Here is a 25,420-nt window from a genome sequence, read left to right as displayed (position 1 = left end):
CTAAGACATACCCATGGCGAATCCCATGCGTGGCAGATCTCATGAGAGTTTGAAGAGCTGCCAGATAGCCACAGGACAGGCTAGAGAAAAAATATGGTGGCGGCAGCAGCTGGGGAGAGAAAGTGCTGGCCAGGCTGGCTAGCGAGGAAAAGGAAAGCGCTGGCCAGGCCGGCGGGTGAGGGAAAGTGGACTGGGAGGGACAGAATGGACTGGGGCTGAAGGGAGGGGGGAAGGAGAATAGACTGGGGCTGAAGGGAGGGGGGGAATGAAGATGACGAGGAGAGACAGGAAGAACGAGGGGCACGGATGCTCTGCACTGGATCAGCTAGTTTCCACTATTATTTTTTTTAAAAAAATCTTGGGATCGTGCCCCATGTTATAACTCATGCCAAAAAACAGATGTGCAAGCAGGGCCGGATTAACCTAGTGTGGGGCCTGTAGCATATGTTATGAAGGGGCCCCAAATTAAAAAAATGCACATAAATATCGAAACATAAATTATTTACTTGCATAGTAAAGTAATTCAATTTTTTCATTTGCCTAGTGCCCCCCCACCAACCACCCCATGCCTCCACTCAGCTGAGCCAGCCAGTCAACAAACTTTGCAAAACACCCCCCCCACACACACACACTTTTGTGACTCCTGACCATGGGTTCTCCTTTGGAGTTATTTTCACAAAGAGAAAGGGGGTGGGGAACAAAACTCTGAATGTTTAAATTAAAAGGTTCTCAGGAATTCTGTACTTTGAGAAATCTGAACCTATTTGCAATTTTGGCACACAACAGTGGATGTTTGATTCCAATGTGTGCAGAACATATTGGATCCCAGCAGCCATCACATTAAAAGGGCCATTTGACAATATTAAGAATATCTGTTTAACCTCTTGTGCAAGCCTGACAGGAAAGCAGATGTATATTTAAAATAGTTGATGCATTGCAAATGAATGTGATTATGATGAGGTGCATTAGCAACTTCCATGAAAGTATCCTAAAGACAATCATTTGGCAGGAGGCACAGCCTCTTTCAATCTAAATTACACTAACATGCTTAATATTAAAAGAAGGAAATGCACAAATCATTCAGTGCAACCCTAAGCATGTTTACTCAGAAGTAAGTCCCACTGAACTCAATGAGCCTTACTCTCTAGTAAGTGTGTTTAGGTTTGCAGCCTCCGTTTATCTTTGGACAATTTCAACGGGCATCCCAATGTAAAGCTAATGAAGTTGGCAACGCAGCAGTAGTTATTTCAGTTCTAGAGGAGAGGAAGGGAGCTCACCTTAAATTTGGCAGTTCCTTGAAAAGCAATGATCACAAATTCCCTCCCAACAGCACTAGATACTAAAGGAGGATATAAGTGACCTTACCCAACAAGACCGCAATATAATCTCCCTCCAAGCTCCCCTCAATTGATCCACCAAACCTTGAGACTCCTCTTGCCGTGCATCTGAGTTACTTCCGGCTTTCTTTTTCCTCTTAAAGGTACACATTCTCATTGTTTATCTTTACCCTCTCCCAGTCAGTCGGAAAACGCTGGCAACATTCAACTAGCATCTTCTTTAGCTTCCTTTCTTCCGCCCGGCATTAATAGTTAGTTGTTTTTTAATCTAAACTGCTTTTATTTCTTTTACTCTCTGTGTGTATGTTTTTAAAAACTTTTACAGTTTAAACAAATAAGGACCAACTCCCTGGCGATTAAGTTATCTTTGAGACCCCTTTGCAAGCTATCTGTTCCTATTGTTGTTCTAACTACTCCCCTCCTGTGCTGCTTAACATAATAGATAACCCAATCAACACCATGGTGCCAGGAACGCCCTCGAGCAAGGCGAGCGATGCAGGAGATGAAAATGGGCAGCAGCAGGCAATGAGGAGTCAGCAGAGAGCACCAAATAGAGAGCAAAAGAAGGAGCAGACGTTCAAGCCAGGCGTGCGGGGCCCTAGATAACGCGGGGCCCGTAGCAAATGCTACATTTGCTACTATGTTAATCCGGCCCTGTGTGCAAGTAGAATTGCATTTCTATGTTCTGATGTTAGTTCTAATGTACAAAGAGAGAACTTATGCATCTGCTCAGTAGAGCCATGGTTGGACTTTCCCGGCATCTGGAGATGGTAGATTTTCCTAGAAAAGAGATCTGCAAATTACATTCTTACACATTGCAAGTCATGGTGCAAAATGGAAGCACTTGTCCAGGCATGTATTTTCTTTCCACCAAGATAAACAAATAGTCAGCAATCACTGAAGCTATTGTAAGTGTTATCTACACTTTTCAGACCATCCACCCAAAACCTGCTGTGATGGACATTTTAATCTAAATAAATTAACAAACAAACAAACAAAATAGGCTATGCACACGACACAAGCCCCCTGGGGTATCCCAGGTAGCTTGTGTTGTCTGGAGTGCCGGGAGCCCTCTGCTCCTGGCTGCTCCAGACCTGGGTAGCCAGACATTGTGCCCCAGGGTTTAAACGAGGTTAAACAAACTTGTGGTTCATTTAACCTTGGTAGGTGATCGTGTGGATGATCGCCCCTGGGGATCTTCCCCCTCGGCCCGCCATCATTTCCAGCCGTGAGCAGGAGGAAAGGAGCAGCCATGCAGTGTGCCCTAATGAGAGCAGCCACTGCGCTCATTGCGCAGGGCACTCTGGGATGTGGCAGGGAGACGTCCCCCCACTCCTAGCTTTTGCCTTTGGCGCGCAGTGCAATGAAGGCAAAGATGGCCACATTTGTCTGCTGGGGAAGGCAAGCAAGCTCCCGCCTTCCCCCCCAGCCCTTGGCAGCAGCGGGCAAAGGTCATGTGAATAGCCTTTAAGTGTATTTCCATGGGCTTAGCCAGAGCCTCAGAAGAGACACCTTGGTTCAGAAGATAAAGAGGCGATTCTCACGATCGCCCAAAAGCGGGCTAAGGGAGCCTAACCCGCTTTTGGGCGATCGTGTGCTGCAAAGGGAGCTGCACAGCTCCCAGCACCTAACCCTCATAAATATCCCCCCCTAAGATGAGGTTAATGGAGCGAGCACTCCGTTAACCTCGTCTTTGTGTGCTGCTGTGGCATGTGGTGACACACAAGTAGGCCCCTGACTGAGAGGCTGCAAGGAGCCTCCTGGGCTTGGGGTCTCTCCAGGATGCTCTATGTGCTCACGCGGGGCATCCTGGAACTTCCGCGGCCCCTGATCCCCGCTGGCTCCATGACAGAGCCAGCAGTTGTGTAGGCGGCCGATGTGGCCGCCCAGTGCTGCCTTCCGATCATCTTCAGGGAGTGCGGGCTAAGCCCACTCTCCCCGCAAACCCCCTTACGGCTCTTCTCACTGATCGTGAGAATCGCCTCAAAGTCTTTCCAGATGTTTACTCTGATGACTCCCCCCCCCAATGATCAGGCTTTTACTGTTCCCCTGCAAACTGGTTATTAGAACTCACCACAAACCAATGAAAGTATGCTGCAGAAATAAGGTAATTCAGCTGGCTGAAGGTGGTCAGACCTCCATTGAAATCTGAATACCCTGTGCAATCTAATACAATTATTTTTATACCCCTTCTATGGTCACAGCTGTTTACTTCCTTCTCATTGGACCGCTCACCTAGTCACAAGCATTTTACATGACCAGCCCCCAAGAATTTCTCAGATCTTGTTATGTCCCACTACGTCAACCTGCAGGATATCTTTCTGTTTCCATGCTGAAATCCCCCCAACATTGAGCTATTAGCCTATGTTACTTCACTACTTGTTTGCTTTACTTATGAAATTTCCAGTGCAGACAGTTTCTGACTCACAAATTTCTCTAAGGACAGAGGCCTACATTTCTGTTCAAGCATATGCAAACATATCAAGCCAAAGTTTTCTTTATCAACAGCTATTGCTAATATGCTTCCAATAACAGAAATTGTGCAATAAGATCTCCAACAGCTAGGTTCTCCTAGCCTAAGCCATATCAAAGGATTGCCCAACCAATCAATTGTTTGATCAGAAGAAACTCTATGAGCTGCATCTCCATTTCAAATGTCCATCTTCCTGGAGGTATCCTTAACACAAAGAGCATGCACTAGGTCAATCAAGAAGAGGTATTCATGCACAAGCCCTATTGAAATGAGTAGGTAAAAAGCCTGTTGGGCTCCTAGAGAGATCCCATTCATTTCCAGCATAAGGTGTACACAAGAGAACTTCCTGATGGACTGTGCCAACGTCAACAACAATAGGGAGGTCCATGGAGTGCTTTCCATAGGCAAAGAGGTCAAAAGTGATTAGAATTCTTCATTTAAGCCAAGAGACAATTAGATGCATGTCTGCAAGGAGCTGCCACATTCCTGTTTAAAGGACTGCAGAACTGATCAGGTGTCAAATTCACCAAATGATATGAAGAAATCAACACCATTGACATGTACAGCTTGCAATTCAGTGGCATGGAAACTCATATTGTGCTTTGCTTTCTCTCTTTTCAAGGACATCCATGACAATCCCAATTTAATTGTGGATGATATGAGCAGATTTGATATTCTTCAAGGGGTAATAGGTAAGATCCAAATTCTCTTTATGGGCGGTTGCTGGCCTGCAACTAGAGTTCTTTTGCTATCATATCCTCCTACCAGTGCTACCAATTCCAATGCTATGCTATAGAAAGCATTACACAAAGTAATTGTTGTGTTCATTTGATTGTAATATGTGTATCTAAGTATAACTATTATTTTCCAATATCATGGCACAGCATATGTGTGGCACAGTGGGGTGGAGACTGGGGTCATACCTGCTGGCCCTGCCCCCAATCTCTGTATGTTCATCAGAACTTTGAAAAGATCCTACATGTGTTCAAGGTATACAGGCAAAGACTCCATACCCTGAATAAATGTAGGGTATTTGTTCAGATCATCCAGCGTAGTCATAAGTTTGTACACAACAGTAAATCATGTTCAGCATAGAGTATGTTCAAGATTAAAGCATTAGCTCAATTCAGACATTATGCTGTACGGGTGTACAGATACATACATACATACAGAGAGAGAGAGAGAGAGATGTACATGTGTTTGTGAATAACTGTACCTGTGTTCATTTTAAAAGTGAACCTGGATACAGGCCCTTCAGATGCATGGTACAGATAGGGTACTTCTGTACCTGCATTCAACATAACATGTGAATGACTATATTTGTGTACAGATCTGTACCTGTGTACACTGTGCACTCAACACTTGTACAAGTGTTGAACATATTGTGTGAATGGGCCTATAGAAATCAAGTGCTGGTCCAGTGGCCATGATCCCACCCCATACACCCCTTAACTGCCATGCTACTTGAATAGGGTTATTGTCTGTTACCTAATATCATATACGTGCAGAAAGGAACATAGCCATAATCTAGGCCACAATCCAGCCAAAGTTAAGCACTTTTAAGTTCTATTGTTTTTCAAAAAGAAATTCCAGCACTTGGTTCATTGTGTGCCCCCAGTTTCTGCCTACCAGGCATGCAATCAATAGGGGAAAGATGAACAGAGATGCAAGGGTCTGATAAATGAGTAGAAAATCCGGCAGAATGTTAACTAAGCAGAAGAAAAAGCAGAATTCAAAATAGGAAATGCTATGGTGTGTGAAGAAACTGTTTTGCAAAAGAGAGAGAGAGTTCTGACTATTAGTATTTGGTAGGAGGTGGTTGCTGCTAAGGAGAAATGGTTCCAGGAGGCAGAGCAAGTGGTCCAAAAAAAAGAAGAAGAAGCATGAATGGGATGTGGGAGAAGGACAGGGTGGTTGAAACAGGCTTGTGAAGGGCAGATGGATGTGAGATGAGAAGGAATAGATAAAATTAATACAGTATTTTGGAGAAATGTAGAAGCCAACAGTATGGAAAGTGCCAAAGGGTCAGAGCAGAGGCAGAAGGTAAGGGGTCATATGGTCATAGTAATGGAAGAGAAAATTATGTAAGAATGAACAGAGGAGAAATATAAGGGAACACCGACAACAAGAAAATTGTAGGGGTCTACATGAGAAATGACCTGGATATGCAAAAGGAGTTTAGCAGCTGATGCAGAAATTTTGTATATGCTGCTGTCATGGCCTGGTCTCAACCAGTCCTGTAATTTTAAGCTTCACCACTGCCACCAAGTAGACTTTTATATTTTCTTTGTCTAAGTCTACTGAAACAGCCTCCCAGTCCTCTCATTCCAAGTTAGGTAGTGTGGAAAGGCTTCTAAGTGTGCGGTAGAGAAAGCCGACAGAAGCTACAAAATGTTAAATTCAAAACGAGAAATTTTACTTTAAAACCGTTCAATTCAAAGCAGTAGTTATTTTGGAAATTTTAGTACAAAGAAACTGCAGCCATATGAGCATAAAGGAACAAATAAAATGGGAGAAAAATGCATCCAATCTAAAAATGCACCTAATTTTGTGCCTTAACTCAAGAGTCCTCACAAGGCATTTTCTTATAATCACCTCTAATCAGCTTCTGCAGTGAGCCTGGCTTTTTTCCTTGCTCAGCTTTAGGTCTGGCTCTTCCTTTCCCATACTGGAGGTTCAATTCCAGACTGCTCCTTCAGCTGCTCTGAAGGTGATTCATATCTCAAGAGAGATTTTAGCTTAATTCTCCCAGTGATTTATCAGCTCCTAATTTCCGCAGCTCTTCTCAGCTCTTCTCTCCTGGCTCTCCAAGACCCCACCTCCAACTTGAACTAACTTTATTCTCTTTTATTATATTCTCTTTTGCCCACTCCAATTTTTTTCTAAACAAACCAATCGAGACAACTCAAGTTCCCTCCATTATTTTAAAACATACCCAATCAAATCAATCCCTCTCTTCCCTCCAAAGGTTCACCAGTAAAACTCTTCCCCGACTCCCAAACCAACTGTAGAACAGAAGCTGTGAACCTTTGGCCCCTGCACTACATTTTAACACAGAAGAACATAGGGAGAAAGCAAATACATATGCAGTATAGAAATCTGTAGCACAAAAAAAGGAGGTTCAGGCCTCATTCCTTCACAGCTGCAAAGGAAGAAATGGAAAGATTTAGGAACAGCCAGGAAGTGGGAAAAGAATGGAAACAATGTCTAAATGACCCCACAGTTGTATTCCTGGGAAGCAGGGAAATAGTGGTAACATCTCCAACAGGGACAAAAAATGAGTGTGAGAGAGGATAAGGACTGAAATTTCAGTTTGACTCATTGCTGAGATGTCAGGAGAAAATGTCAGCATGCCAACTTGTGATTAAAAGATCAGACAGAAGAGGGTGGGATGTGAGTCATCAGATGGTGATCCCTTCCCTAACAGCTCTGATCCTTAACATACCTGGAGGGCTGAGCTCTCTGGCATATTTTAGTGCACCCGCACAAGCAGTTTCAAAGCATCACTGTATGTATGCTGCAACTGGGAACAGATCTACCTTCCTGTTGTCTAATAACCTCAGAATGGTTCTCCCAACACTAGTTGACATGCAGACTTAATGCTGAGCCCCAAAAAGCACATGTGCAGTGGCTACAGGGCAGCTTCTGAGGTGTGTGCACACTTGAACAAGACAGGCAATTTTCACTGATCTCCTGTTCCACCAGAAGCACTCTGTGCAACATGTAAATATGTCCCCAACCCTTTATGCCCCTGTCTGCAGGTGCATGCTTCAGAAGCAGCCCTACAGCTGTTGCACATGTCTTTTTGATCTCCGTGTATACAGTGTATGACTGCATGTTGGCCAAAGTCGGTTTTTTGCCCTACAGAGAAAATGCTGTGAGAACTTCATGTCTTTTCCCTTGCAGGATGGAAAACAACTCAAGGGTCAACTCAGAGGAGGGGGGAAATTGTTTCTTGTTTTATTAGATTTATAAACTGCCTGATACAAAAAAATCTCCAAGCAGTTTTGATAAAACAAAACAATTAAAAACAAGTTCAGAAGTATACACATTTTAACTAAGATCCTGAAAAAACAAGTGTGTCATTGCATGAAAGGAAAGGGTCAGGCAATCCTGAAAGAGTATGGCTTTCACTACACTGTTTTTCCATATACATCCTATTATATTGCTCACTAGGGATTGTAGTTCCCAGCCAGGGGCATAGCTATAATTGAGTGGATGGGTTCAAAGAACCTGGAGCCCCAAGCTCCTGAAGGCCCTCCAGCTCCACCCCTCCTTATTTTCTTCATTATCTCCTTCACTCCACAGAGCCGCCGGGGAGAGGGCAAACATGGGCCCCCTCTCCCTGAGCTACGCCCTTGCTCCCAGCACCACCCATGGTGGAGATCTGCTTGAAAATCCAACCACAATCACATGGCCATAAGCACACAAGCTGGGGAAGAAGGGTTTTTAATTCTGGATGGGGGACAGTGACCATATAAGACATTTGCAAGAAACTAAAGCCCTATTCAGATGTTATCATTTAAAAAAAGCTATACTTGGGTGCAGCTGTCAAAAGGGGGGCAGATGTCATACCTGTGATGTGCCAATCAGCCTCTCTGTCTCCCCCTCCCATAGTGCTTACAGTTACTGTGGTCCTCTGAAAAAGTGACCACAGGGAGCATGATAGCAGGAGCTTCTGTGACTGGCACCCTGGGGCACCCTAGCCTTCTGATCACAGAAATGCCCGCCATTACTCCAATGGCAGTCACCGTTGCAGAGGATTGTGGTAACTGTGGACACTGTGGGAGGGGGAGTGAGGGAGGCTGATTGACATGTTATGGGGAGGGGGACTTCTGCCCCCTCTTTTGACAGCTCTACGTGAGTACAACATATTTATTAGGACATCTGAATAGGGCTAAATTGAGCAGAAAGAAGGAATCAGACAACAGGCTGCATAGCCGGGAGATCTGGATATGTAGCCCACAGCAGTCAGTAAGAATTTCCTTAGAGAAAGGGCTTATGTTTACGAAATTCTGTGCATGCACCAATAAAAGAGTTCACATTATTGATCACAACTGGAATTATAGTTCACATAAATTCACAGCAGTTGACAAAGCTTTTATATCTAGAATGGGGTTTAATATTAAAGACGCTTTGTACAGGCATCTACAAGGTTTACACATTAGGGGATGGGTCACAGCTCAGTGATAGAATAAATACTTGGTACACAGAAGCTTGGCATCTCCATGTAGAGCTGGGGAGCACTCCAGTATGAAACGGTAGAGAGTTGCTGCCAGAAGACAATGCTGAGCAAAGGGGATCAATGAAATGACCCAATAAGGCAGTTTTATATGTAAAGCTGTTAGCTCTGTATGCATGGTCCGCTGAATGCTCATGTACAGGTTTCTATTCTACATGCTGAGCTGGGAAAAGAGCTCTGGGAAGAAATGCTGCTTGATTCATAATACAGTCTACCATTTCAAGCTGGACAAATCCATATACTAAACCAGGTCATTACAAACTTTGGAGACTTCATGGCTTTCTCAGGTGGGGTGTAGGAGGCTGAATGTCAGAACACTAACGAGTTGTCTTTATCTTCCCGAAGGTGATTGCTGGGTTCTAGCAGCTCTGGGCTCTTTGACCCTACAGCGACGGTTCCTGGAAAATGTTATTCCAAAAGATCAAGGATTCAAGAACAATTATGCAGGGATTTTCCATTTTCGGGTATGTAATGTAGGTTGTTAATGTCATTTTAAATTATGTGTTCAGGCAAAAAAAAAACCCAAAACTGGAACTCAAACCAGACAGGCCCTCTATAAATTGGGGCTGGTCTGAGCTCTAGCTAACCTGGGCCCAGTTCATCTGGTTCTTATGCTTGTAAAGGGGAATCTGGTATGGATTCCCATTTACAAGCACCAGGGGAACTATGGAATTTTTAAAGGGCAGTCAGGGGGGTGGGCAGGAGGTTACCTTACCTGCCTCCGTCTCAGCACAGGTCCTCAGGGGCCTAGGGGAGCCACCACCAGCCTGCTGTGGCCCCGAGGAGCCGTGCTGCAATGCTGACAGGTAAGGTAGCCTCCCCCCCCCCGACCCCGCTGCCCACCCGCCCTGCTGCCCACGCTTTAAAAACCTCATAGGGTTCCCCTGATGCTTGTAAAGGGGAATCCTTACTGGATTCCCCTTTATAAGCACAAGAACAGGCCGAACCAGGCCTGGCTGGGCTCTGTAATGACCTGCATTGGCTGACTGCCCAGAAGCTATGAAACCACTCTTTTCAGAGGGGAAAGGAGAGCCAACAGACAGGAACAGAGACAAAGCGTGGTCACAAAACACTGCAAGTACTGGAGATTCCAGAGTCATCAGGAGCAGGGATGAACATGAATCATGGTCAGTCACAACAAACAGGTCCAGATTTCCAGGTCAAGGTTGCTCACCATGGGCATTGTTTCCAGCACAGACCCAGCTTTCAGGCTGCTCTAAATCGGCAGTGTGCTGAGAGCCCTGCCCATCACTGCAGCTGCGTCTTATCAAGGAGATACGGCCTGGCCAGAGGTGGGACACCTGTTCTTCTGGCCAGCCTCTCTGACCTATGGCGTTCCTCCCTCTGAGCCTGTACTCTGGCCAAATGTCACAGTCGGGAATCTGGGGCAGGCACCTTGACTTCAGTGGCCACGGAGGCTTCATCAGGAGGAAGGAGGGAACGAGGCAGAGGGGCTTGCAGGCCTGTCTGCTCTGGCTCTGCTGATTCGACCGGAGTTTCAACCTGCTCCCCCTGCTCTGGGTTTTGATCTGAGGAATCCTCCTCCACAGCCCCCATGGGAGTCATCACAGGCTTGAGCTCAGACCAGGTCCCCTTTTGAGAAGCCCAGTCCAGTTTGAGCTCGAACCGGTCGAACCGCGCCATTTTGACTCAAACCCCAGTTCAAGTCAAACCAGTTTGCACACCCCTACCTCCAGGAAAATGAAATATGTTAATCATCAGTCTAAGTCATTGATCATCTTTACAATAACAGGCATGGAATGGAGGCATTTATTTCAAATCTTTCTAGCCTCTACTGGGAGTAGTGCCGTTCAGCATGTGACAGAACGTTGACATTTGATACTCCCTTGATTGTGTTGCTGTGTATGTTATTCCTTGTAAGCCGCCCTGAGTCCTATGGGAGCAGGACGACATATAAATCTAACTAAAAATAGGTCACCCTAAATAAATGGGTTTTTATTGTTATGCTGTATATTTAACATATTATTATTGTATCTTAAATCAGCTGCTTTGAGAGGCTTTTGCTTGATAAAGTGGGACAGATATTTTTAAATAAAATTGACAAAATGTGTGCATTTGGTCCTAGCAGTACATAAAGTAAGAACTGCTGCATGACAGCCTCACAAGCATTATTTAGGAACATTCAATTATTAAGAAGTGGAATTTATTATGGTTGCTTTGAGAGCATTTTCCACTATCCTCTTATCAGCAGCTCAATATACCTGGTTCTACTTTCCTTCTAACCAAAACAACAAACAAAACAAACAAAAACCTATAACAAAAAAATCCCCCCCCCAAATATCTTTGTACATAATATTCTTAAATTATATCTTCAGTGTTGATGCTAACGCAGCATGTCTTAGTAATTAGTTTTCATGCAACTTTGCAAAGAATGTATCATTTCCCCACAAAGAGATAAAAAGGCTATTTTCTATTTCATTTCAGCAGTACTACTGCCTGCCATTTTACATTACATCAAAGGAGTTTTAGAAAATAAAAGTGATGCTTTAATAGCCCAATGGACTGAGTAGGCCACAAGACATCTGATGTTGTTTTATGTCTAAAGAGACACAGACCAGGGCTCTGGCCAGTACCTGCATGGGGTGTAAACTAGGAATCCAGCTCCTCTGTGCTCCTCAGAGCAAAAGTCAGGTGCAGCCTGGTGCAGGGGGAAACTATCCATGCAGCAACCTGAAGGGAGCTGTACAGAGTGGCAGGTTTGGGGGCATGAAAAATTTTGGGCATCCGGCCACCTGCTTGTGAGTTGCTGTTGTTGGTGCTGCAGCCAGAAAGAAGAGGACAGGAGTCACTCTAGCCCAGCACTCTACTCTCCATTTCCTCTTTCACCCCGTCACACTCTTCCTTCAGCATGGAAGGAGGATGCATGACTGCAACTCACAGTAAGAGGGCAGGGCACGAGGGACAAGGAATGAGGAGTGCAGCATTTGATGCCCTTCTTCAGACACCGGAAGGATATCTTTGATTGCTCCTGGTGTAGTGGAATGGTGATCATCAATGCAACTATGGTGATGATCAACTATAAAAGCAATGAGACCATTTCAGCTGGTTTTAATATTGGTTGAAGTTTCTAACTTTGCTGCTGATTTTGCTCCTGTTGGTTCTGATCTTGTGTGGTATTCTTTAGTGTGTGTGCTTTTAAATTGTTGAATTTTATTGTATTTATATTTGCTTTTTTGTATGCCTCTTTTGAGGGCCCTTTGAAATGAAAAGGCAGCTTTTGTTTATAATATATATACAATAAATATCCACCAATTATTGTTGGATTTAGCTGATCTTGGCTTTTAATGGATGCTGATTGGCTTTTAATTGATGTTTTGTTAATGATTTGATTGGTTTATTACTTTTTAAAATCTGTCACTTTGTGTGCTGTTCTGAGAATGTGTTACACACACATTATACTATATACACACACACACACACACACACACACACACATTATAGAATGTGTTAGTTATACATTAGCTATAACAATTTCTTATAGCTAATTTAAAGAAGCAAGCAAACAAACAAACAAACACAAATCCCATAGTCCAAGGGTACCTACCTGTAGCTTTACAGTAGGCAGTACATTGTTTCTCTATAATAAAAGCGAAAGTCTGAATTAATAGGGGTGGATTTCTGTTGCGTTGTGAACTTTACCCTTGCCATTTGGAACACTTTCAATATCTGGATTAAACTGCTGCAATCCCTTGCAAGACACCATGTTGTTTGCACTCTGGCTACTTTGCTTCCTGCAGTGTTTGCACATTAGATTCTGCATAAAGGTGTGTTGAAGTCTTAACCTTGAACCTTAGTCAAGAAGCCAGACCAGGTGCATGCTGCTGGCTACTGGCACAAACTAGATTTCACAGTGAATCAAAAACCACTCGGCCATCAAAGAACTTGGAAAGATGGCACTCCAATCTGCTCATGTCTACACCTCAGTTTCCTGCCAATCAGCTACAATTAAAGATGAAACAAACTTGATTATTTTTACTGGCTTGAAGCTGTTTTTTCATGTGGTGGTTCAGATAAACTGCAACTACAGTCCAAGCCTTTTTAGTTCTTGTAATGCAAAATTTAAACTTGACTTCCTGGATCCCTTTATAAGCTAAATTAATTTGGGGCTTTAGAATGTGTGAGAGATATCAAATGAAGTTCAGTTCATTTTTTGGCAGTTGTTATTTGGAAGTACCAAACCTAAAGAATGATAGATATTCTATGTCTGTGATTATCCAACAATCCTGACAGATCTGAGGGTCACAACTGGATGCAGAGGATCATTCATTCATGACACTGAAATAATACCAGATCATACCATGAAGTGTGTGCCTCTTAGAAGAGGATTCCTCAGACTTTTTCATAATAAGATTTTCTAAGTCAAGGAAAAAATTCTTCAGTCTCACCTATTATGAACGAATTAAGGAAAAAGGAAAGGTTGTGCCATCAAGTCGGTGTCGACTCCTGGTGACCACATAGCCATGTGGTTTTCTTTGGTAGAATACAGGAGGGGTTTACCACTGTCTCCTCCCATGCAGTATGAGATGTTGCCTTTCAGCATCTTCCTGTATCATTGCTGCCCAATATAGGTAACATAGGAACATAGGAAACTGCCATATACTGAGTCAGACCATTGGTCTATCCAGCACAGTATTGTCTTCACAGACAGGCAGAGGCTTCTCCAAGGTTGCAGGCAGGAATCTCTCTCAGCCCTATCTTGGAGAAGCCAGGGAGGGAACTTGAAACCTCAAGCTCTTCCCAGAGCGGCTTCATCCCCTGAGGGGAATATCTTGCAGTGCTGCTCACACATCAAGTCTCCCATTCATATGCAACTAGGGCAGACCCTGCTTAGCTATGGGGACAAGTCATGCTTGCTACCACAAGACCAGCTCTCCTCTCCATAGTCTGGGAAACATACTAGCGGGGATTTGAACCGGCAGCCTCTTGCTCCCCAGGCAGGTTACTTCCCCGCTGTGCCATTAGGTGGCTGTTATAACTGCATTGGGATGGCTTGATTGTGCATGGCTGCCCATTCAAAAAAAGAGTAGAACCCCATTTAAGTGCATATTGTAAATAGTGGGGTTATACTTCGTGATCAAGTGGGTAGTTTTCATTGTGATCCTGGGATGGGGGACAAGAGGGGGCAGTTCAACCACCCTGGATTGAGCCAGTCCCATTGAATTCAGTGGGGCATACTCCCAGATATGTGGGTACAGGGTTGGAGGCTTCCTACTGCCCGAGGAAATGTCCTGTGGTTGGCCAAGGAAATTTTGCTTTGTTTAATAAAATGTAGGCACATAACATATGCATGTATATTTCTCCTTGGCCTTAATCACAACTTTTAAGTTATCAAAAATAGTTGCAAAGCTGCTTGGGGATGAAGAGGGGTGAGCATCACTCTCCATTAGGTGTCATTGACATGGCTTAATGGAGTACTGTCCCCCTTCAAAAGCACAGGTCGGACTGTCGTGCTCCCTGTTTTAAAAATGTAGGCTATCCATGTCATTTTGACTCATTGCTTCACAACTGGATTACAGCACAGCACTGTCACCACTAGGGATATGCATGGAACCAGTTCAGAGGCCCTTTATGGGCCTCTAAACCAGTTCAAACGGTGGGTAGTTCTGCTGGTTCAACGGCAGGGAGCTGCAGCTTTGAGGGCAGAGGAGGATGCACTCCCCTCCACCACTATATTTCCCCTGTCAGCGCTCGGTTCTTAAACATCCATTGGAGCAGCAGTATACCTCCCTGCCACCCCCTTCGCTACATTCTCCAGAAGTACCCAGAAGTAGCAGGTGTGCCTGTGCACAATGTGTGCATGCACACAGACGCATCCGCAACTTCTGGCTACTTCCATAAAATGTAGCAAAGGGTGGGGTGGCAGGGAGGTATGCTGCCGCCCCGATGGATGTTTAAGAAACCGAGTGCTGGCGGGGGGTGTAAGTGCATCCTCCCCTGCCCTTGAACCGGCCCCCACCGGTTCCCTGCACATCCCTAGGCACCACTTTTCTCTATACTTCTTGGTAATTCATGGAACCTTTCCACAATACTGAGCAGATAATTTTGCCTTGGGAATGAAAACTGTTCTGTTTTCACATAATCACTCATTCCAGTTGCCTCTTTGCAGGCTGAGTATGCCCTTCTTATCATGTGCTGGAGGAGGCATTAGCATGGCTGACCCTCTTATGAAAAGGTTATTTCCTTCCATTAACTTGGAAGGAAGAAGTGGAAACAGAAGAGGAGACAGGGAAAGGAGGAGATATTTCTGCTCACAGGGTAGTTGGGCTAGAGTAGTGTCGCTCATAGAGTTGGGTTGGCTAGAATAGAGCCAGAGACTTATAGTTCTGGCTTCAGCAGAGGTGAAGAAGCAGGGAGAAAGTTCCAAAAGCTGCTGCTACTCCAAATCTGTGCATGGTAGGGTTGACCCCAGGGCTGTCCTTGGAGAGCCCTGGCAGGGGGTGGGGCCTGGGGCAAATCAGCCAGTGTGGGGGCCCCTTCCAGTTAATTCTAATGGGGGTTAAAAGAGCAGGGCCTGGGGTGCTCGCCCTGCTAACCATGTCCTAAGGACAGCCCTGGCTGACCCTGTGGATAGGAACTTGATGGATTATGCTTACAGGAAAGATTTCTCCCTTGGCTACTGTGAGTGCTTCAGAGCACCAGGATACTAGAACTGTTTTTGGACTATCCAGAGACTGTAGCAGGCAGGCATCACTGTATTACATTCTGTTAATGTTATGATGATCTCTGCTTTAAAATGTGCTTTTAAGAAAGGATAAAAATTTAATTATATGACAGAGTAGTCACAATATTCCTCATATCTCTTTATGACTTTCCCAAATGTAGTGACCATTGAAATTGGGTCATGGCTTTGTTCCTTTTAGGTGGCCTAGCCATCTTCTGAGGTAGATTTATCCCTGATATGACAAATTTATATCCTTGGACGACAATTTCGGGTTTTTTTTGTCCCAGAGTGTTAGCAAAGTCATGCCACACTACATTAGCTTGCTAATGATTGTAAAAATGATTCCTTGGGTTTGTCCCCAGCAAACGCCGTCTTTGCCTCAGTTCTTGGAACACTTCATCAGCTGAATTTGTTAGATGAACACCTGTACCATCCAGCTGCTTAAGTGGCCAGTAGAATCCTTTTCATCCATCAAATGGATAGATAAATGCCCAGGGCAAACTAATTTTGTTGTAGATTTTCTGACCAATAACAGTCCATATCAATGTTTGATAAGAAGGGTGGGAAGGGGGCTGGGTGCAGATCATTCCTATTCATTAATTTTCCATGAAGGAAGAACTCAAGGCATCTGAAAAGCAAAAACTGATCTTGTAAGAGATCGTTTCCTGCTTTTTCTGCATTGTCATTCATTGACTATTAGAGCAGAAGCCATGTACTTTGCTGTTACCCTATTGTTTCCTCACAACTTCCCTGTGACATAGGTTCAGCTGAGCCTGACTAAGCCAAAGTTCCTCAGTGAGTTTCAAGGATTCGCACCCAGATCTCCCCAGTACAAGTCTTGCAGAGCTCCAGTACATCACACTGCCTCAAAAAACCCTTCCCCCTTTATTCCTTCACCGTGTATATGTGTATGGGGTACTTGGTCACCTCACAGAACCCTATGGCAATATACCAGGGGTGTGCTCACAGACCATTTTCATGGTTTGGTCCAAATTCTTTCAGCAACACACTGACTATGCAAATGGCTTCCGCACATGCATGGAGGCCAGGTCAGTGCTGGAACTGTGCTGCCGCTCGTGGGCTGCTGCGGGGAAGCGCCTCTGCTCTGCACTGGGCCTAGGCAGCTTTGAGGATTGGTACCACCATCAGCGCCTGCTCTGGTAAGCACCTTATAACTAACTTTTAAAGGTGCCTCAGCTCTCACCACCTCCCCCCCACCCGCCGCAATCCACCCCTTGGAAACCTTTTGTGAAAGAGTCCCCTTTGCTTGTAAAGGGGAATCCTCACCAGATTCCCCTTTACAAGCCATATTACATAGCCCTCGAAATGCTGAACCGGTCCGCAAAGTACTGGGCTCGATTCGGTTAGATCATGGACCAGTTGGCCTTCCTGAAAGCCAGTTCAGTTCCCGATTGAGCTGTTCGAACCGGCCCAGTTCATGGCAGACTGGTTCACTGTGAATCGTTCATGCACACCCCTACAATGTAACACCAAATAGCACTCTTGTTTATCAGAAGATCTGACTGTTTTGACAAATGAAGCCATACAAAGATTGACCAAATTAGATACATAGGACATTTTAACATACAGCCTCCGGGACTGTGTTTGGAAATTTTTTTGAAAAAATGGAGACATGATTTTTATTCATCTATAAAACGAACCCACATCAGTATTTTCATTTCAAGTTCATTGATTCATTTTCATGGGTGGGTGCTGCTTACCTGTGAAAAGAACACTTTCCTCTTGATAATGGCAAAGCGCCAGAAGTTCAGAGAACCAGGTATCCTGAACTAATCATATAATTTCACACAGAAACTGAAGGGGTTTGAACTGGCTGTGACTACCTAGGAAAGGGAACTTTGTGTCATGGTGGAAAGTTCTATGAAAAAGTCAATTTAGCATACAGCGCCAGCACACAAACAACCAACACCAAATTCCACACATGCATTATTAGCAAAGAGGTGGAAAATATAATGGCTGTTATCATAATGCTTCTATGGCAATCCAGGTTGCCTCTTCTCAAAAACAACAGGAAAAGACACTGAGAAGGGCAAGCAAAAGAGGTTGGGGCACTTCCTCTGGGAGGAAAGGCTCAAGTATTGGGGGCCTTTTGTTAGGAAGGGGACAGGTAAGATTTAAAAAATATATAAACCAGATGATGATGGGGGCCCAAGCTGATAGTCGGCTCCTGGCTCGATACTTGATAAAGCTATCCTTCGTTGAACACCATAGAGCAATGACTGCGGCCAGGTTCAATGCCCTTCCTTCAGCCGTCCTGAAAGGGCGATTTCTGAAAATCCCTTATCTCCAGAGATTGTGCCCGTGTCATGCAGGAGAGGTTGAATCTACTGAACATGTGTTGTTGAATTGTTGTTTCTATAAGGAGCTAAGAACAGAATTAATTTTTCCCCTTTTAAGAGGTCGTAGATTGACCTCAGGTCTGGAGAAGGTGGAGTTTTTACTTGCAGACTTGGATGATTTCATCTCGACAAAAGTAGCCGAGTTTCTTTGTATTGCAAGTAAACTCCGCAGAAGACATGTTGAGAGGCTAGATGCGGGCATAGTATAGTAGGAGGATGAACTGATTTTATCTAGACAAAATTCTTCATATATGATACTTTTACTGTACTGTTTTTATTGCAGTTTCTTTTGATGTTTCTGATGTGTTGTGTACTGTTGTGTGTGTTATTTTGTTGTATTGAGTGGCCGTTGGCTGTAATAAAGTACTACTACTACTACTATAAACTAGATGATGGGAGCTGTAGTCCAACAACATCTGGTGACCCAAGGTTGGGAACCCTTTACTTAACAATGAAAACAGTATGGCACTTCAACAGCCTCATATACCACCAGCAAGCACTACCCTTCTAAAAACAATCTGATGACTTGTCATCTTCCCCACTCCTCAATCAGTGCACAACTGAGCTTTCTCGACTCGTCATTGGTTGTGTAGAGCCCTAACTGGATGGATGAAAGCAGCAGGAACATGTAATTAGAAGGGGAGGGACTACATGGGCTACTCTCTCAGCTGGTTTGGACGAGATTTCGTCTACCAACCCAACCACACGCAACAGGGATATGTGTGTTTGCCAAAGAGCACACACACCACAGAGTGCCATTCCCTAATCACCTGAGGGGGGCTGTTCAGCTGAACTGCTCTTCTATTTGCACTACAAACAGTAGTTTAAAGTAGTATTTGTATCACGTGTCGAGGAGTGATTCAAATGAACTTGCTGTGCTCGAAGGTGGGAAGGTGCACGCTCATAGGAAACACATGTTCTTATCACATGACTTGGGCTAGTATTGTCCGGACTGGCCCTTTGTGTGGGCAGATGGATTTCCTAATCCTGAGGTTTCTGCTGCCCTCCCTGGGCCTAGGAATGTGTCAGTTGAATGGATGCTTCAGGCACGCTATACTGTAGTTTTAACATTCCCATTTTACAATCTCTGTGTGATTTAGGAGAAATGTACATATTTATAAAGTCAGCTCATCATTCTCTCTTTTATTTTCCAGTTTTGGTATTTTGGCGAATGGGTAGATGTGGTGATAGATGACCGACTGCCTTTTCTCAGTGGGAGCTACTTATCCGTCCACCCTCGCAGCAAAAATGAATTCTGGCCATCTCTGCTTGAAAAAGCCTATGCCAAGTAAATATCCGTAGAACATATCTCTTTTTCAAGTTCTGCCTGCATGTCTGTGGAATGTCTGTAACAGATGCTTTAAGTAAAATTTCTTGTGCCAAGCTTAATTGAAAATAAATTTATTCTGTAGATCATAGAAGTAACAGAAAATTATTCTGTAGATCATAGAAGTAACAAACAGTTGCAAAAAAAAAAAACACCTATGCAAAGACAGATTTCCTGGTCAGAAGACAGACACAAATTTATTTTGTTTGTTAAGAGGTGGCCAGAAATCTTACTACTGGGCAAACAACTGGTCCCACAAAATTGAAATCACAACTAAATAAAAAACATCTCAGTATCAGACATTTAATTTTCTATAAACTCAATAAAGCAATACATCTTTGCCCTCTTTGCTATTCATTTATTGATAGCTTTTGAGGAAAGTTGTGAGTTAAGGCAGAAAGCTGTGAGTTAAGAACAGTGGGTGTTCTTTTGTGGTTGCTTACATTAACCAATATGATCCTCAGCCCTCCGGAGATGGAAGGAGGGCTTTGGAGGGCTACAGATCTGCAAGAAGCCTTCAGTGTCTCTGTGCTGAAGGCTTCTTTCTACAGTGGACCAGGCAAGAAGAGGAAGAAGGAGCAATTTTCATGTCTCTCTCCTCTCTCCAAAAGCTCTGCCCTTTTGTATAAATATGTTCCTGTGGGTTGCACAGCCCTCAGGGACATATTTGTACAAGTGCAGATATATATTTGACCATGATCGATCAGGCAGTCCTATGGGAATGGCAAGTGCACCGGGCCGGGGGAAAGTTGGTGTGATCCCAATCTGCTACAGCCCATAAATAAACAGTAGTCTCTGTGTTGGGCTTTTCTTGAATTGCTATGGAACCAAATTGGAGCAGCAGCTCAGGATTCAGACATGATTCGAAAGCCACAGTTTGTCTGAGCTCCTGTTCAGAGAACACATGGAACAGTCATAGGAACATAGGAAGCTGCTTTATACCAAGTCAGACCACTGGTCCATCTAGCTCAGTATTGTCTTCACAGACTGGCAGCGGCTTCTCCAAGGTTGCAGGCAGGAATCTCTCGCAGCTCTATCTTGGAGATGCCATGGAGGGAACTTGGAACCTTCTTCATGCAAGCATGCAGATGCTCTTCCCAGAGCAGCCTCATCCTCTAAGTGGAATATCTTACAGTGCTCATATGTAACCCCCATTCAAATTCAAACCAGGGCAGACCCTGCTTAGCAAATGGGACAACTCATGCTTGCTACCACAAGACCAGCTCTCCTCTCCTAGACCAGCTTGCCTCTCAGCTTGCTAAAGTGAAGTACATCTCAGTCTGATCAGTGCCTGGATGGGTGAACATCTGGGAATCCTGGGAATGCCACCTTGAATTGTATGGTGGGAGAATGGTAGGATATGAAAGCAATAACACATAAATGCATTTGTCCAGCCCTGTAATAAAGCAGAGGGGGTCAAATAATAGCCAAAAAATTCATATACAATAAGCAGATATTAAAATGCTGATTTGGAGACTTTGAAATATACTGTAGAAAGAGTTGACTCAGGTAGCACTTTGCTGAACAGCATTTTCATTCCAGAAAATGCCAGATCGCTATTGCATTAAGATGGCAAAAGATGCTGTTTATGAGATTTTCGGCTGCGAGGGTTTTCCCTAGTGCATACTATAAATTCCTTTCTTGTCAATCTAGGTTGGGAACATTATTTTAAAATACAATTAGCTCTGGATTTCATCTTCTGATTCTGTGTGTTATTCAGGGTACTTTTTAATGGCTTGTACTGCTGTTATCTACAGTAAATTCTGATTCATCCTCTCTCTCTTTTTCTTTTTGCATTAACGATCAAAAACCCAAGATAAGGAAACAGGGCTTGAAGGCTGTCTTCTGGTTTCCTCGCATGCTGCTATCTGATGAACATTCAGTGACCTGAACAAAAAAATGAAGTAATCTAAGATTAGGGCCCATGTTGTACACAGATCTGCAGTGCTTAATTCCACTCTTTGCTTGTATGCTTACCTTGGATAAATCTGCTTCCAGCAGTGACAATTTGTTTTTAAATTCAGAGGATTGCAAACAAACAAGCAATCAGCGGTGCTGTTTCAGCTTTCAAAACATGGTATTGGTGGGGAATGTTTGCAAGCACAAAGGCTTGCCCAGGGACACACATCCAAGGCTGAATTACTGAAAAGCAGTGGCTGACATCCTGACTAAATTTATTCAAGGTAGTCCCACTGAAATTAAAAAGATACATAAGACATGTCTAATGTGTCCTTTCTAATTTCAGTGAGATTTCCTTGAGTAAACTGAAGCAGGTTGTCAGCCAGTATGTTTTAATAGCATTTGTTGGGATGGGTTTTTTAAATAAATAAATAAATAAATAAATCTTTATTTACACCTCAGAACAGGGGTTCCCAACCTGTGGTTCTCCAGATGAACTGCAACTCCCATTATTCCCAGCTACAGTTTATTGTGGCTGGGGATGATGGGAGTTGTAGTTCAGCAACATCTGGACTACCACAGGTTGGGAACCCCTGCCTTAGAATAACTTTAGCAACATTATAAGCATAGGACAGATACCTTTCTTTTGGAAGCAAAGGACTTTGTGACTTTGTTATGTAGAGCTAATAATTAATTTACTTCCTAACAATTGCCCAAGTGCTGTTATCCTATGTAACAGCATAGACTCATTGGAGAAACAGCATTGGAGAAGAGAGCTGGTCTTGTGGTAGCAAGACCAGCATGACTTGTCTTCTTAGCTAAGCAGGGTCCACCCTGGTTGCATATGAATGGGAGACTTGATGTGTGAGCACTGTAAGATATTCCCCTCAGGGGATGGAACTGCTCTGGGAAGAGCAGAAGGTTCCAAGTTCCCTCCCTGGCATCTCCATGATAGGGCTGTGAGAGATTCCTGCCTGCAACCTTGGAGAAGCCGCTGCCAGTCTGTGAAGACAATTCTGAGCTAGATAGACCAATGGTCTGACTCAGTATATGGCAGCTATGTTCCTAATCTGTTACAGTTGGAGATATGGGTCATCCAGATACACAATCAGGTGTTATCTCCAATTGAACATAGAAAGCAGCTTTCACAAATTGCCTGTGCTGGGAATCTGACCAAATTCACATTGTTGCCCCATGTGACAGCCAGCTGAACTAAAGCAGCCTTGCCAGGCATGGACTTGTCACTGGTTATACATCAGATCCTTCCAGGACAGGAAATATTTAAGGGCTTCCTGTCTGGCCTTAGGCTCTCCCTCAGTTTCCAGGTCATGTGCTATGTCTTGTCTCCCTGTCTTGACTACTTTGTTTTTCTAGCCTTTGGCGCCATTCCTGACCTCTGTCTTGAAACCTAGCTTCTGGTTTCTCTACCTTGACTGTTCTCTGGCTTGACTATTTCCTGGCCTCTGGCTTACTGCTTGACTTCTGGTTCCTGGTTCTTCTGCTTAGATTTGACCCTTGGCTCCAGCTCCTTGTGGCTTGGCTCCTGATCCTGTTTCTGGTTTTGTTTGCTTGGCTTTGGTGTTGACTCCCAGCTTCCTTACCCTAGTTCCTAGTCTTGCACCTGTTTCTCTGCTGGGCCCTCCCAGTCACAACTTCAGGCTCCAGCTTACCCTTCAGTGGCTGGCCATGAACCAGCACTGGAAGTAGCATAGCAAAGGATACGCTGAAGGGAGTAGGGGAAAGAAGCAAGGTGTCTGAAAGCAAACGTTTGGCCTGAAATCAAAGCTTCAGCTTAGTTATTTTATTTTATTTTATTTTATTTTATTTTATTTTATTTTATAGATATATATGCCAACATTCTTCATGTATGAATTCATGACAGCTCACAACAAAATATTTTTTAAAAACCATAATAAAACATCATCACCTCTAAGATCATACAAGAGCAGGGGTAAAAGACATCATTTAAAACCAGGCAGATTGAGAGAATTCTAGTTAGGGGAAGGCCTGCTGAAATAAGAACATTTTCATTTAAAATGGAGCAGGGAGGGGCACGCCAAATATCAAGGGGCACGGAGTTCCAAAGGACCAGGGCCACCACTGAGAAGGCTTGCCTGGCAATTGTGCTTCAAAAGGTGGTGGGGCGTGAAGGAGAGCCTCCCTGTATGACCTCACAGGCCAAACTATATGGGAGTACGAGGGCCTTTAGGCAGTTTGGCTTTAAGCTATTACGATGAGGTGGTAAAACTGTTCCTATTTTGTATCATTTCAGATTGCAAGTGGGAGATCACATTATTGAAGGCCTTTCCATATTAAAAAATAAAATAAAACTTTCATGCATACAAACTAGCTGTCAGGGCAAAACATCCTAACCTTCCCATTATATGCAAATTTCTATATATGCCATTACATGCAAAGCATTCAGTCGTGATTTCACCTGCAGTTTGTGGTTCAGTCTAAGTGCTGTTTCACCACTTTATCTGCTGTGTGTGTGTGTGTATGTGAACTGTCTCCCCCTCTTTCCTCCCAGCTTCTCTAGATGTACCAACTCCCTTTAGCTGTTTCAACCTGGACGACAAGACAACTGGATTTTTATATGCCTGCATTAAATTGACATTTTAAGTTTTTTTTTTTTAAAAAAGCAGCTTCAAAGCAGAAATCCTCATCACAAAATGGAATCTATCATTTCTGTTTTCCCATGAGAAAATTGAAAATGTCAAAACCGACCTTTTCCCTTATACAAAACTCTTACTTTGATTGCAATTCATTTTCTGGAATGGGATGGGAAGAATTTTCATCAGTAGTTTTTCAAACAACTCCACTCACTAATCTTCCTTTTATACATATTCACATATTCCAGAAATGGTCAAACTGCATGTGATACTAACAAACAGTCATTGCAAGTATGTCAGGGCTATTTTCTTTTGTAAATAACAAGTGCATGGGGGCTGAAAGATTATAGGCCTCCCTCTGGTTTCGATCTTGATTGTTCCCTGACACAGGTGGAGACCACAGGTGCTATTTTACAAGAGGCACCTTCCATTGGCTTTTTAATCGGGATTATAATCGCCTTGCACTCCCTTCTCTAGCTCTTGTCTTTGTTCTTTAAGACTGCGTACCACGAAGTAGTCCAATAAATCCATGCTGCTTTACAGGACATATATCAAACACTTTTACAATGGACCTCAAAGACAACTTTCCAAAGAGAAGAGGGCTTATGAGATCACCATATCTCTGTGTCTGTATCCATTTGTATATCCCCTCTGATAACTTTTGCATTTATAGTCCAATACAAATCAAGTTCACAGCACATGGGAGAGTCCTGAGAACCCAAATGGGGGTAATTTCTTACCAATCCCTCATGTTGTTTTAGGGTGGTGGCTACTCAAAATAATAAACACGACTTTGTACCCTGTGTGTTGATTGTTGCATACATATTAAATTCATAGCACATGGGATGGGGTCCTAGGGGACTCTGCCAGACTCCTTTGTTGCCGGTCACTCAAAATGATAGAACAACATCCCTCTGTAACCCATGTGCTGACAGTTGGATACAAACCAAATTCACAGTTCATGGGACAGGAGGGGATGCCACATAAGAATCACCATGTAAAAAAGTAGAAAGGAGGCTTCTTTCTTTCTTTACTTAGAACTGTTTGTTTGTTTGTTTATGGTATTTCCTACATTTGAAATTTAGATGTAAAACCCTTGTCTAGCATCTGCACTGCATTTTTATTGGTTTTTAATTTTGATTTATTGTTCTGCTTTGGGTCTGTGAATTTTATGCTTGGTTCTTATCTTATGTGTGCACAGATTGTGCACAGGTTGCACATAACATGTGAACAAGGCTATTCTTGAGACATCCAGAGCATTGATTTTTGAAATGAATGCATGTATAGTCATTCACATGCATGTGACAGACGCATACAGACACTGCATCACAAGTGTCCGTATGCACCTGTCTGCATACAGTGTAACGTATGGATGGCACTATTTTCTTAGTCCTTCAAACATAATCCCTTTCCTGTCTCCTATGATCTATTTTAAGATCAAATAAAGGTGCCATTCTTCTGCAGCTCCCACCTGCCTTTTAAAGCTTC

The 25,420-nt window shown here is 43.7% G+C and overlaps 1 protein-coding gene across 1 annotated transcript in view; it reads left to right on the top strand.

Moving 5' to 3' along the window:
* CAPN13 (calpain 13) overlaps positions 1 to 25,420 on the top strand; it is a 115,192-nt gene that overhangs the window by 14,116 nt on the left and 75,656 nt on the right. The window contains exons 2-4 of the mRNA XM_053283287.1: positions 4,433 to 4,502; positions 9,398 to 9,516; positions 19,249 to 19,382. Of these exons, the coding sequence (XP_053139262.1) occupies positions 4,433 to 4,502; positions 9,398 to 9,516; positions 19,249 to 19,382 (323 nt within the window). The remainder of the gene's footprint in view (positions 1 to 4,432; positions 4,503 to 9,397; positions 9,517 to 19,248; positions 19,383 to 25,420) is intronic.

This window comes from Hemicordylus capensis, chromosome 1 (genome assembly GCF_027244095.1).
Source record: "Hemicordylus capensis ecotype Gifberg chromosome 1, rHemCap1.1.pri, whole genome shotgun sequence".
NCBI classification, from domain to species: Eukaryota; Metazoa; Chordata; class Lepidosauria; order Squamata; family Cordylidae; genus Hemicordylus; species Hemicordylus capensis.
This window is presented reverse-complemented; position numbering and strand designations above follow the sequence as displayed.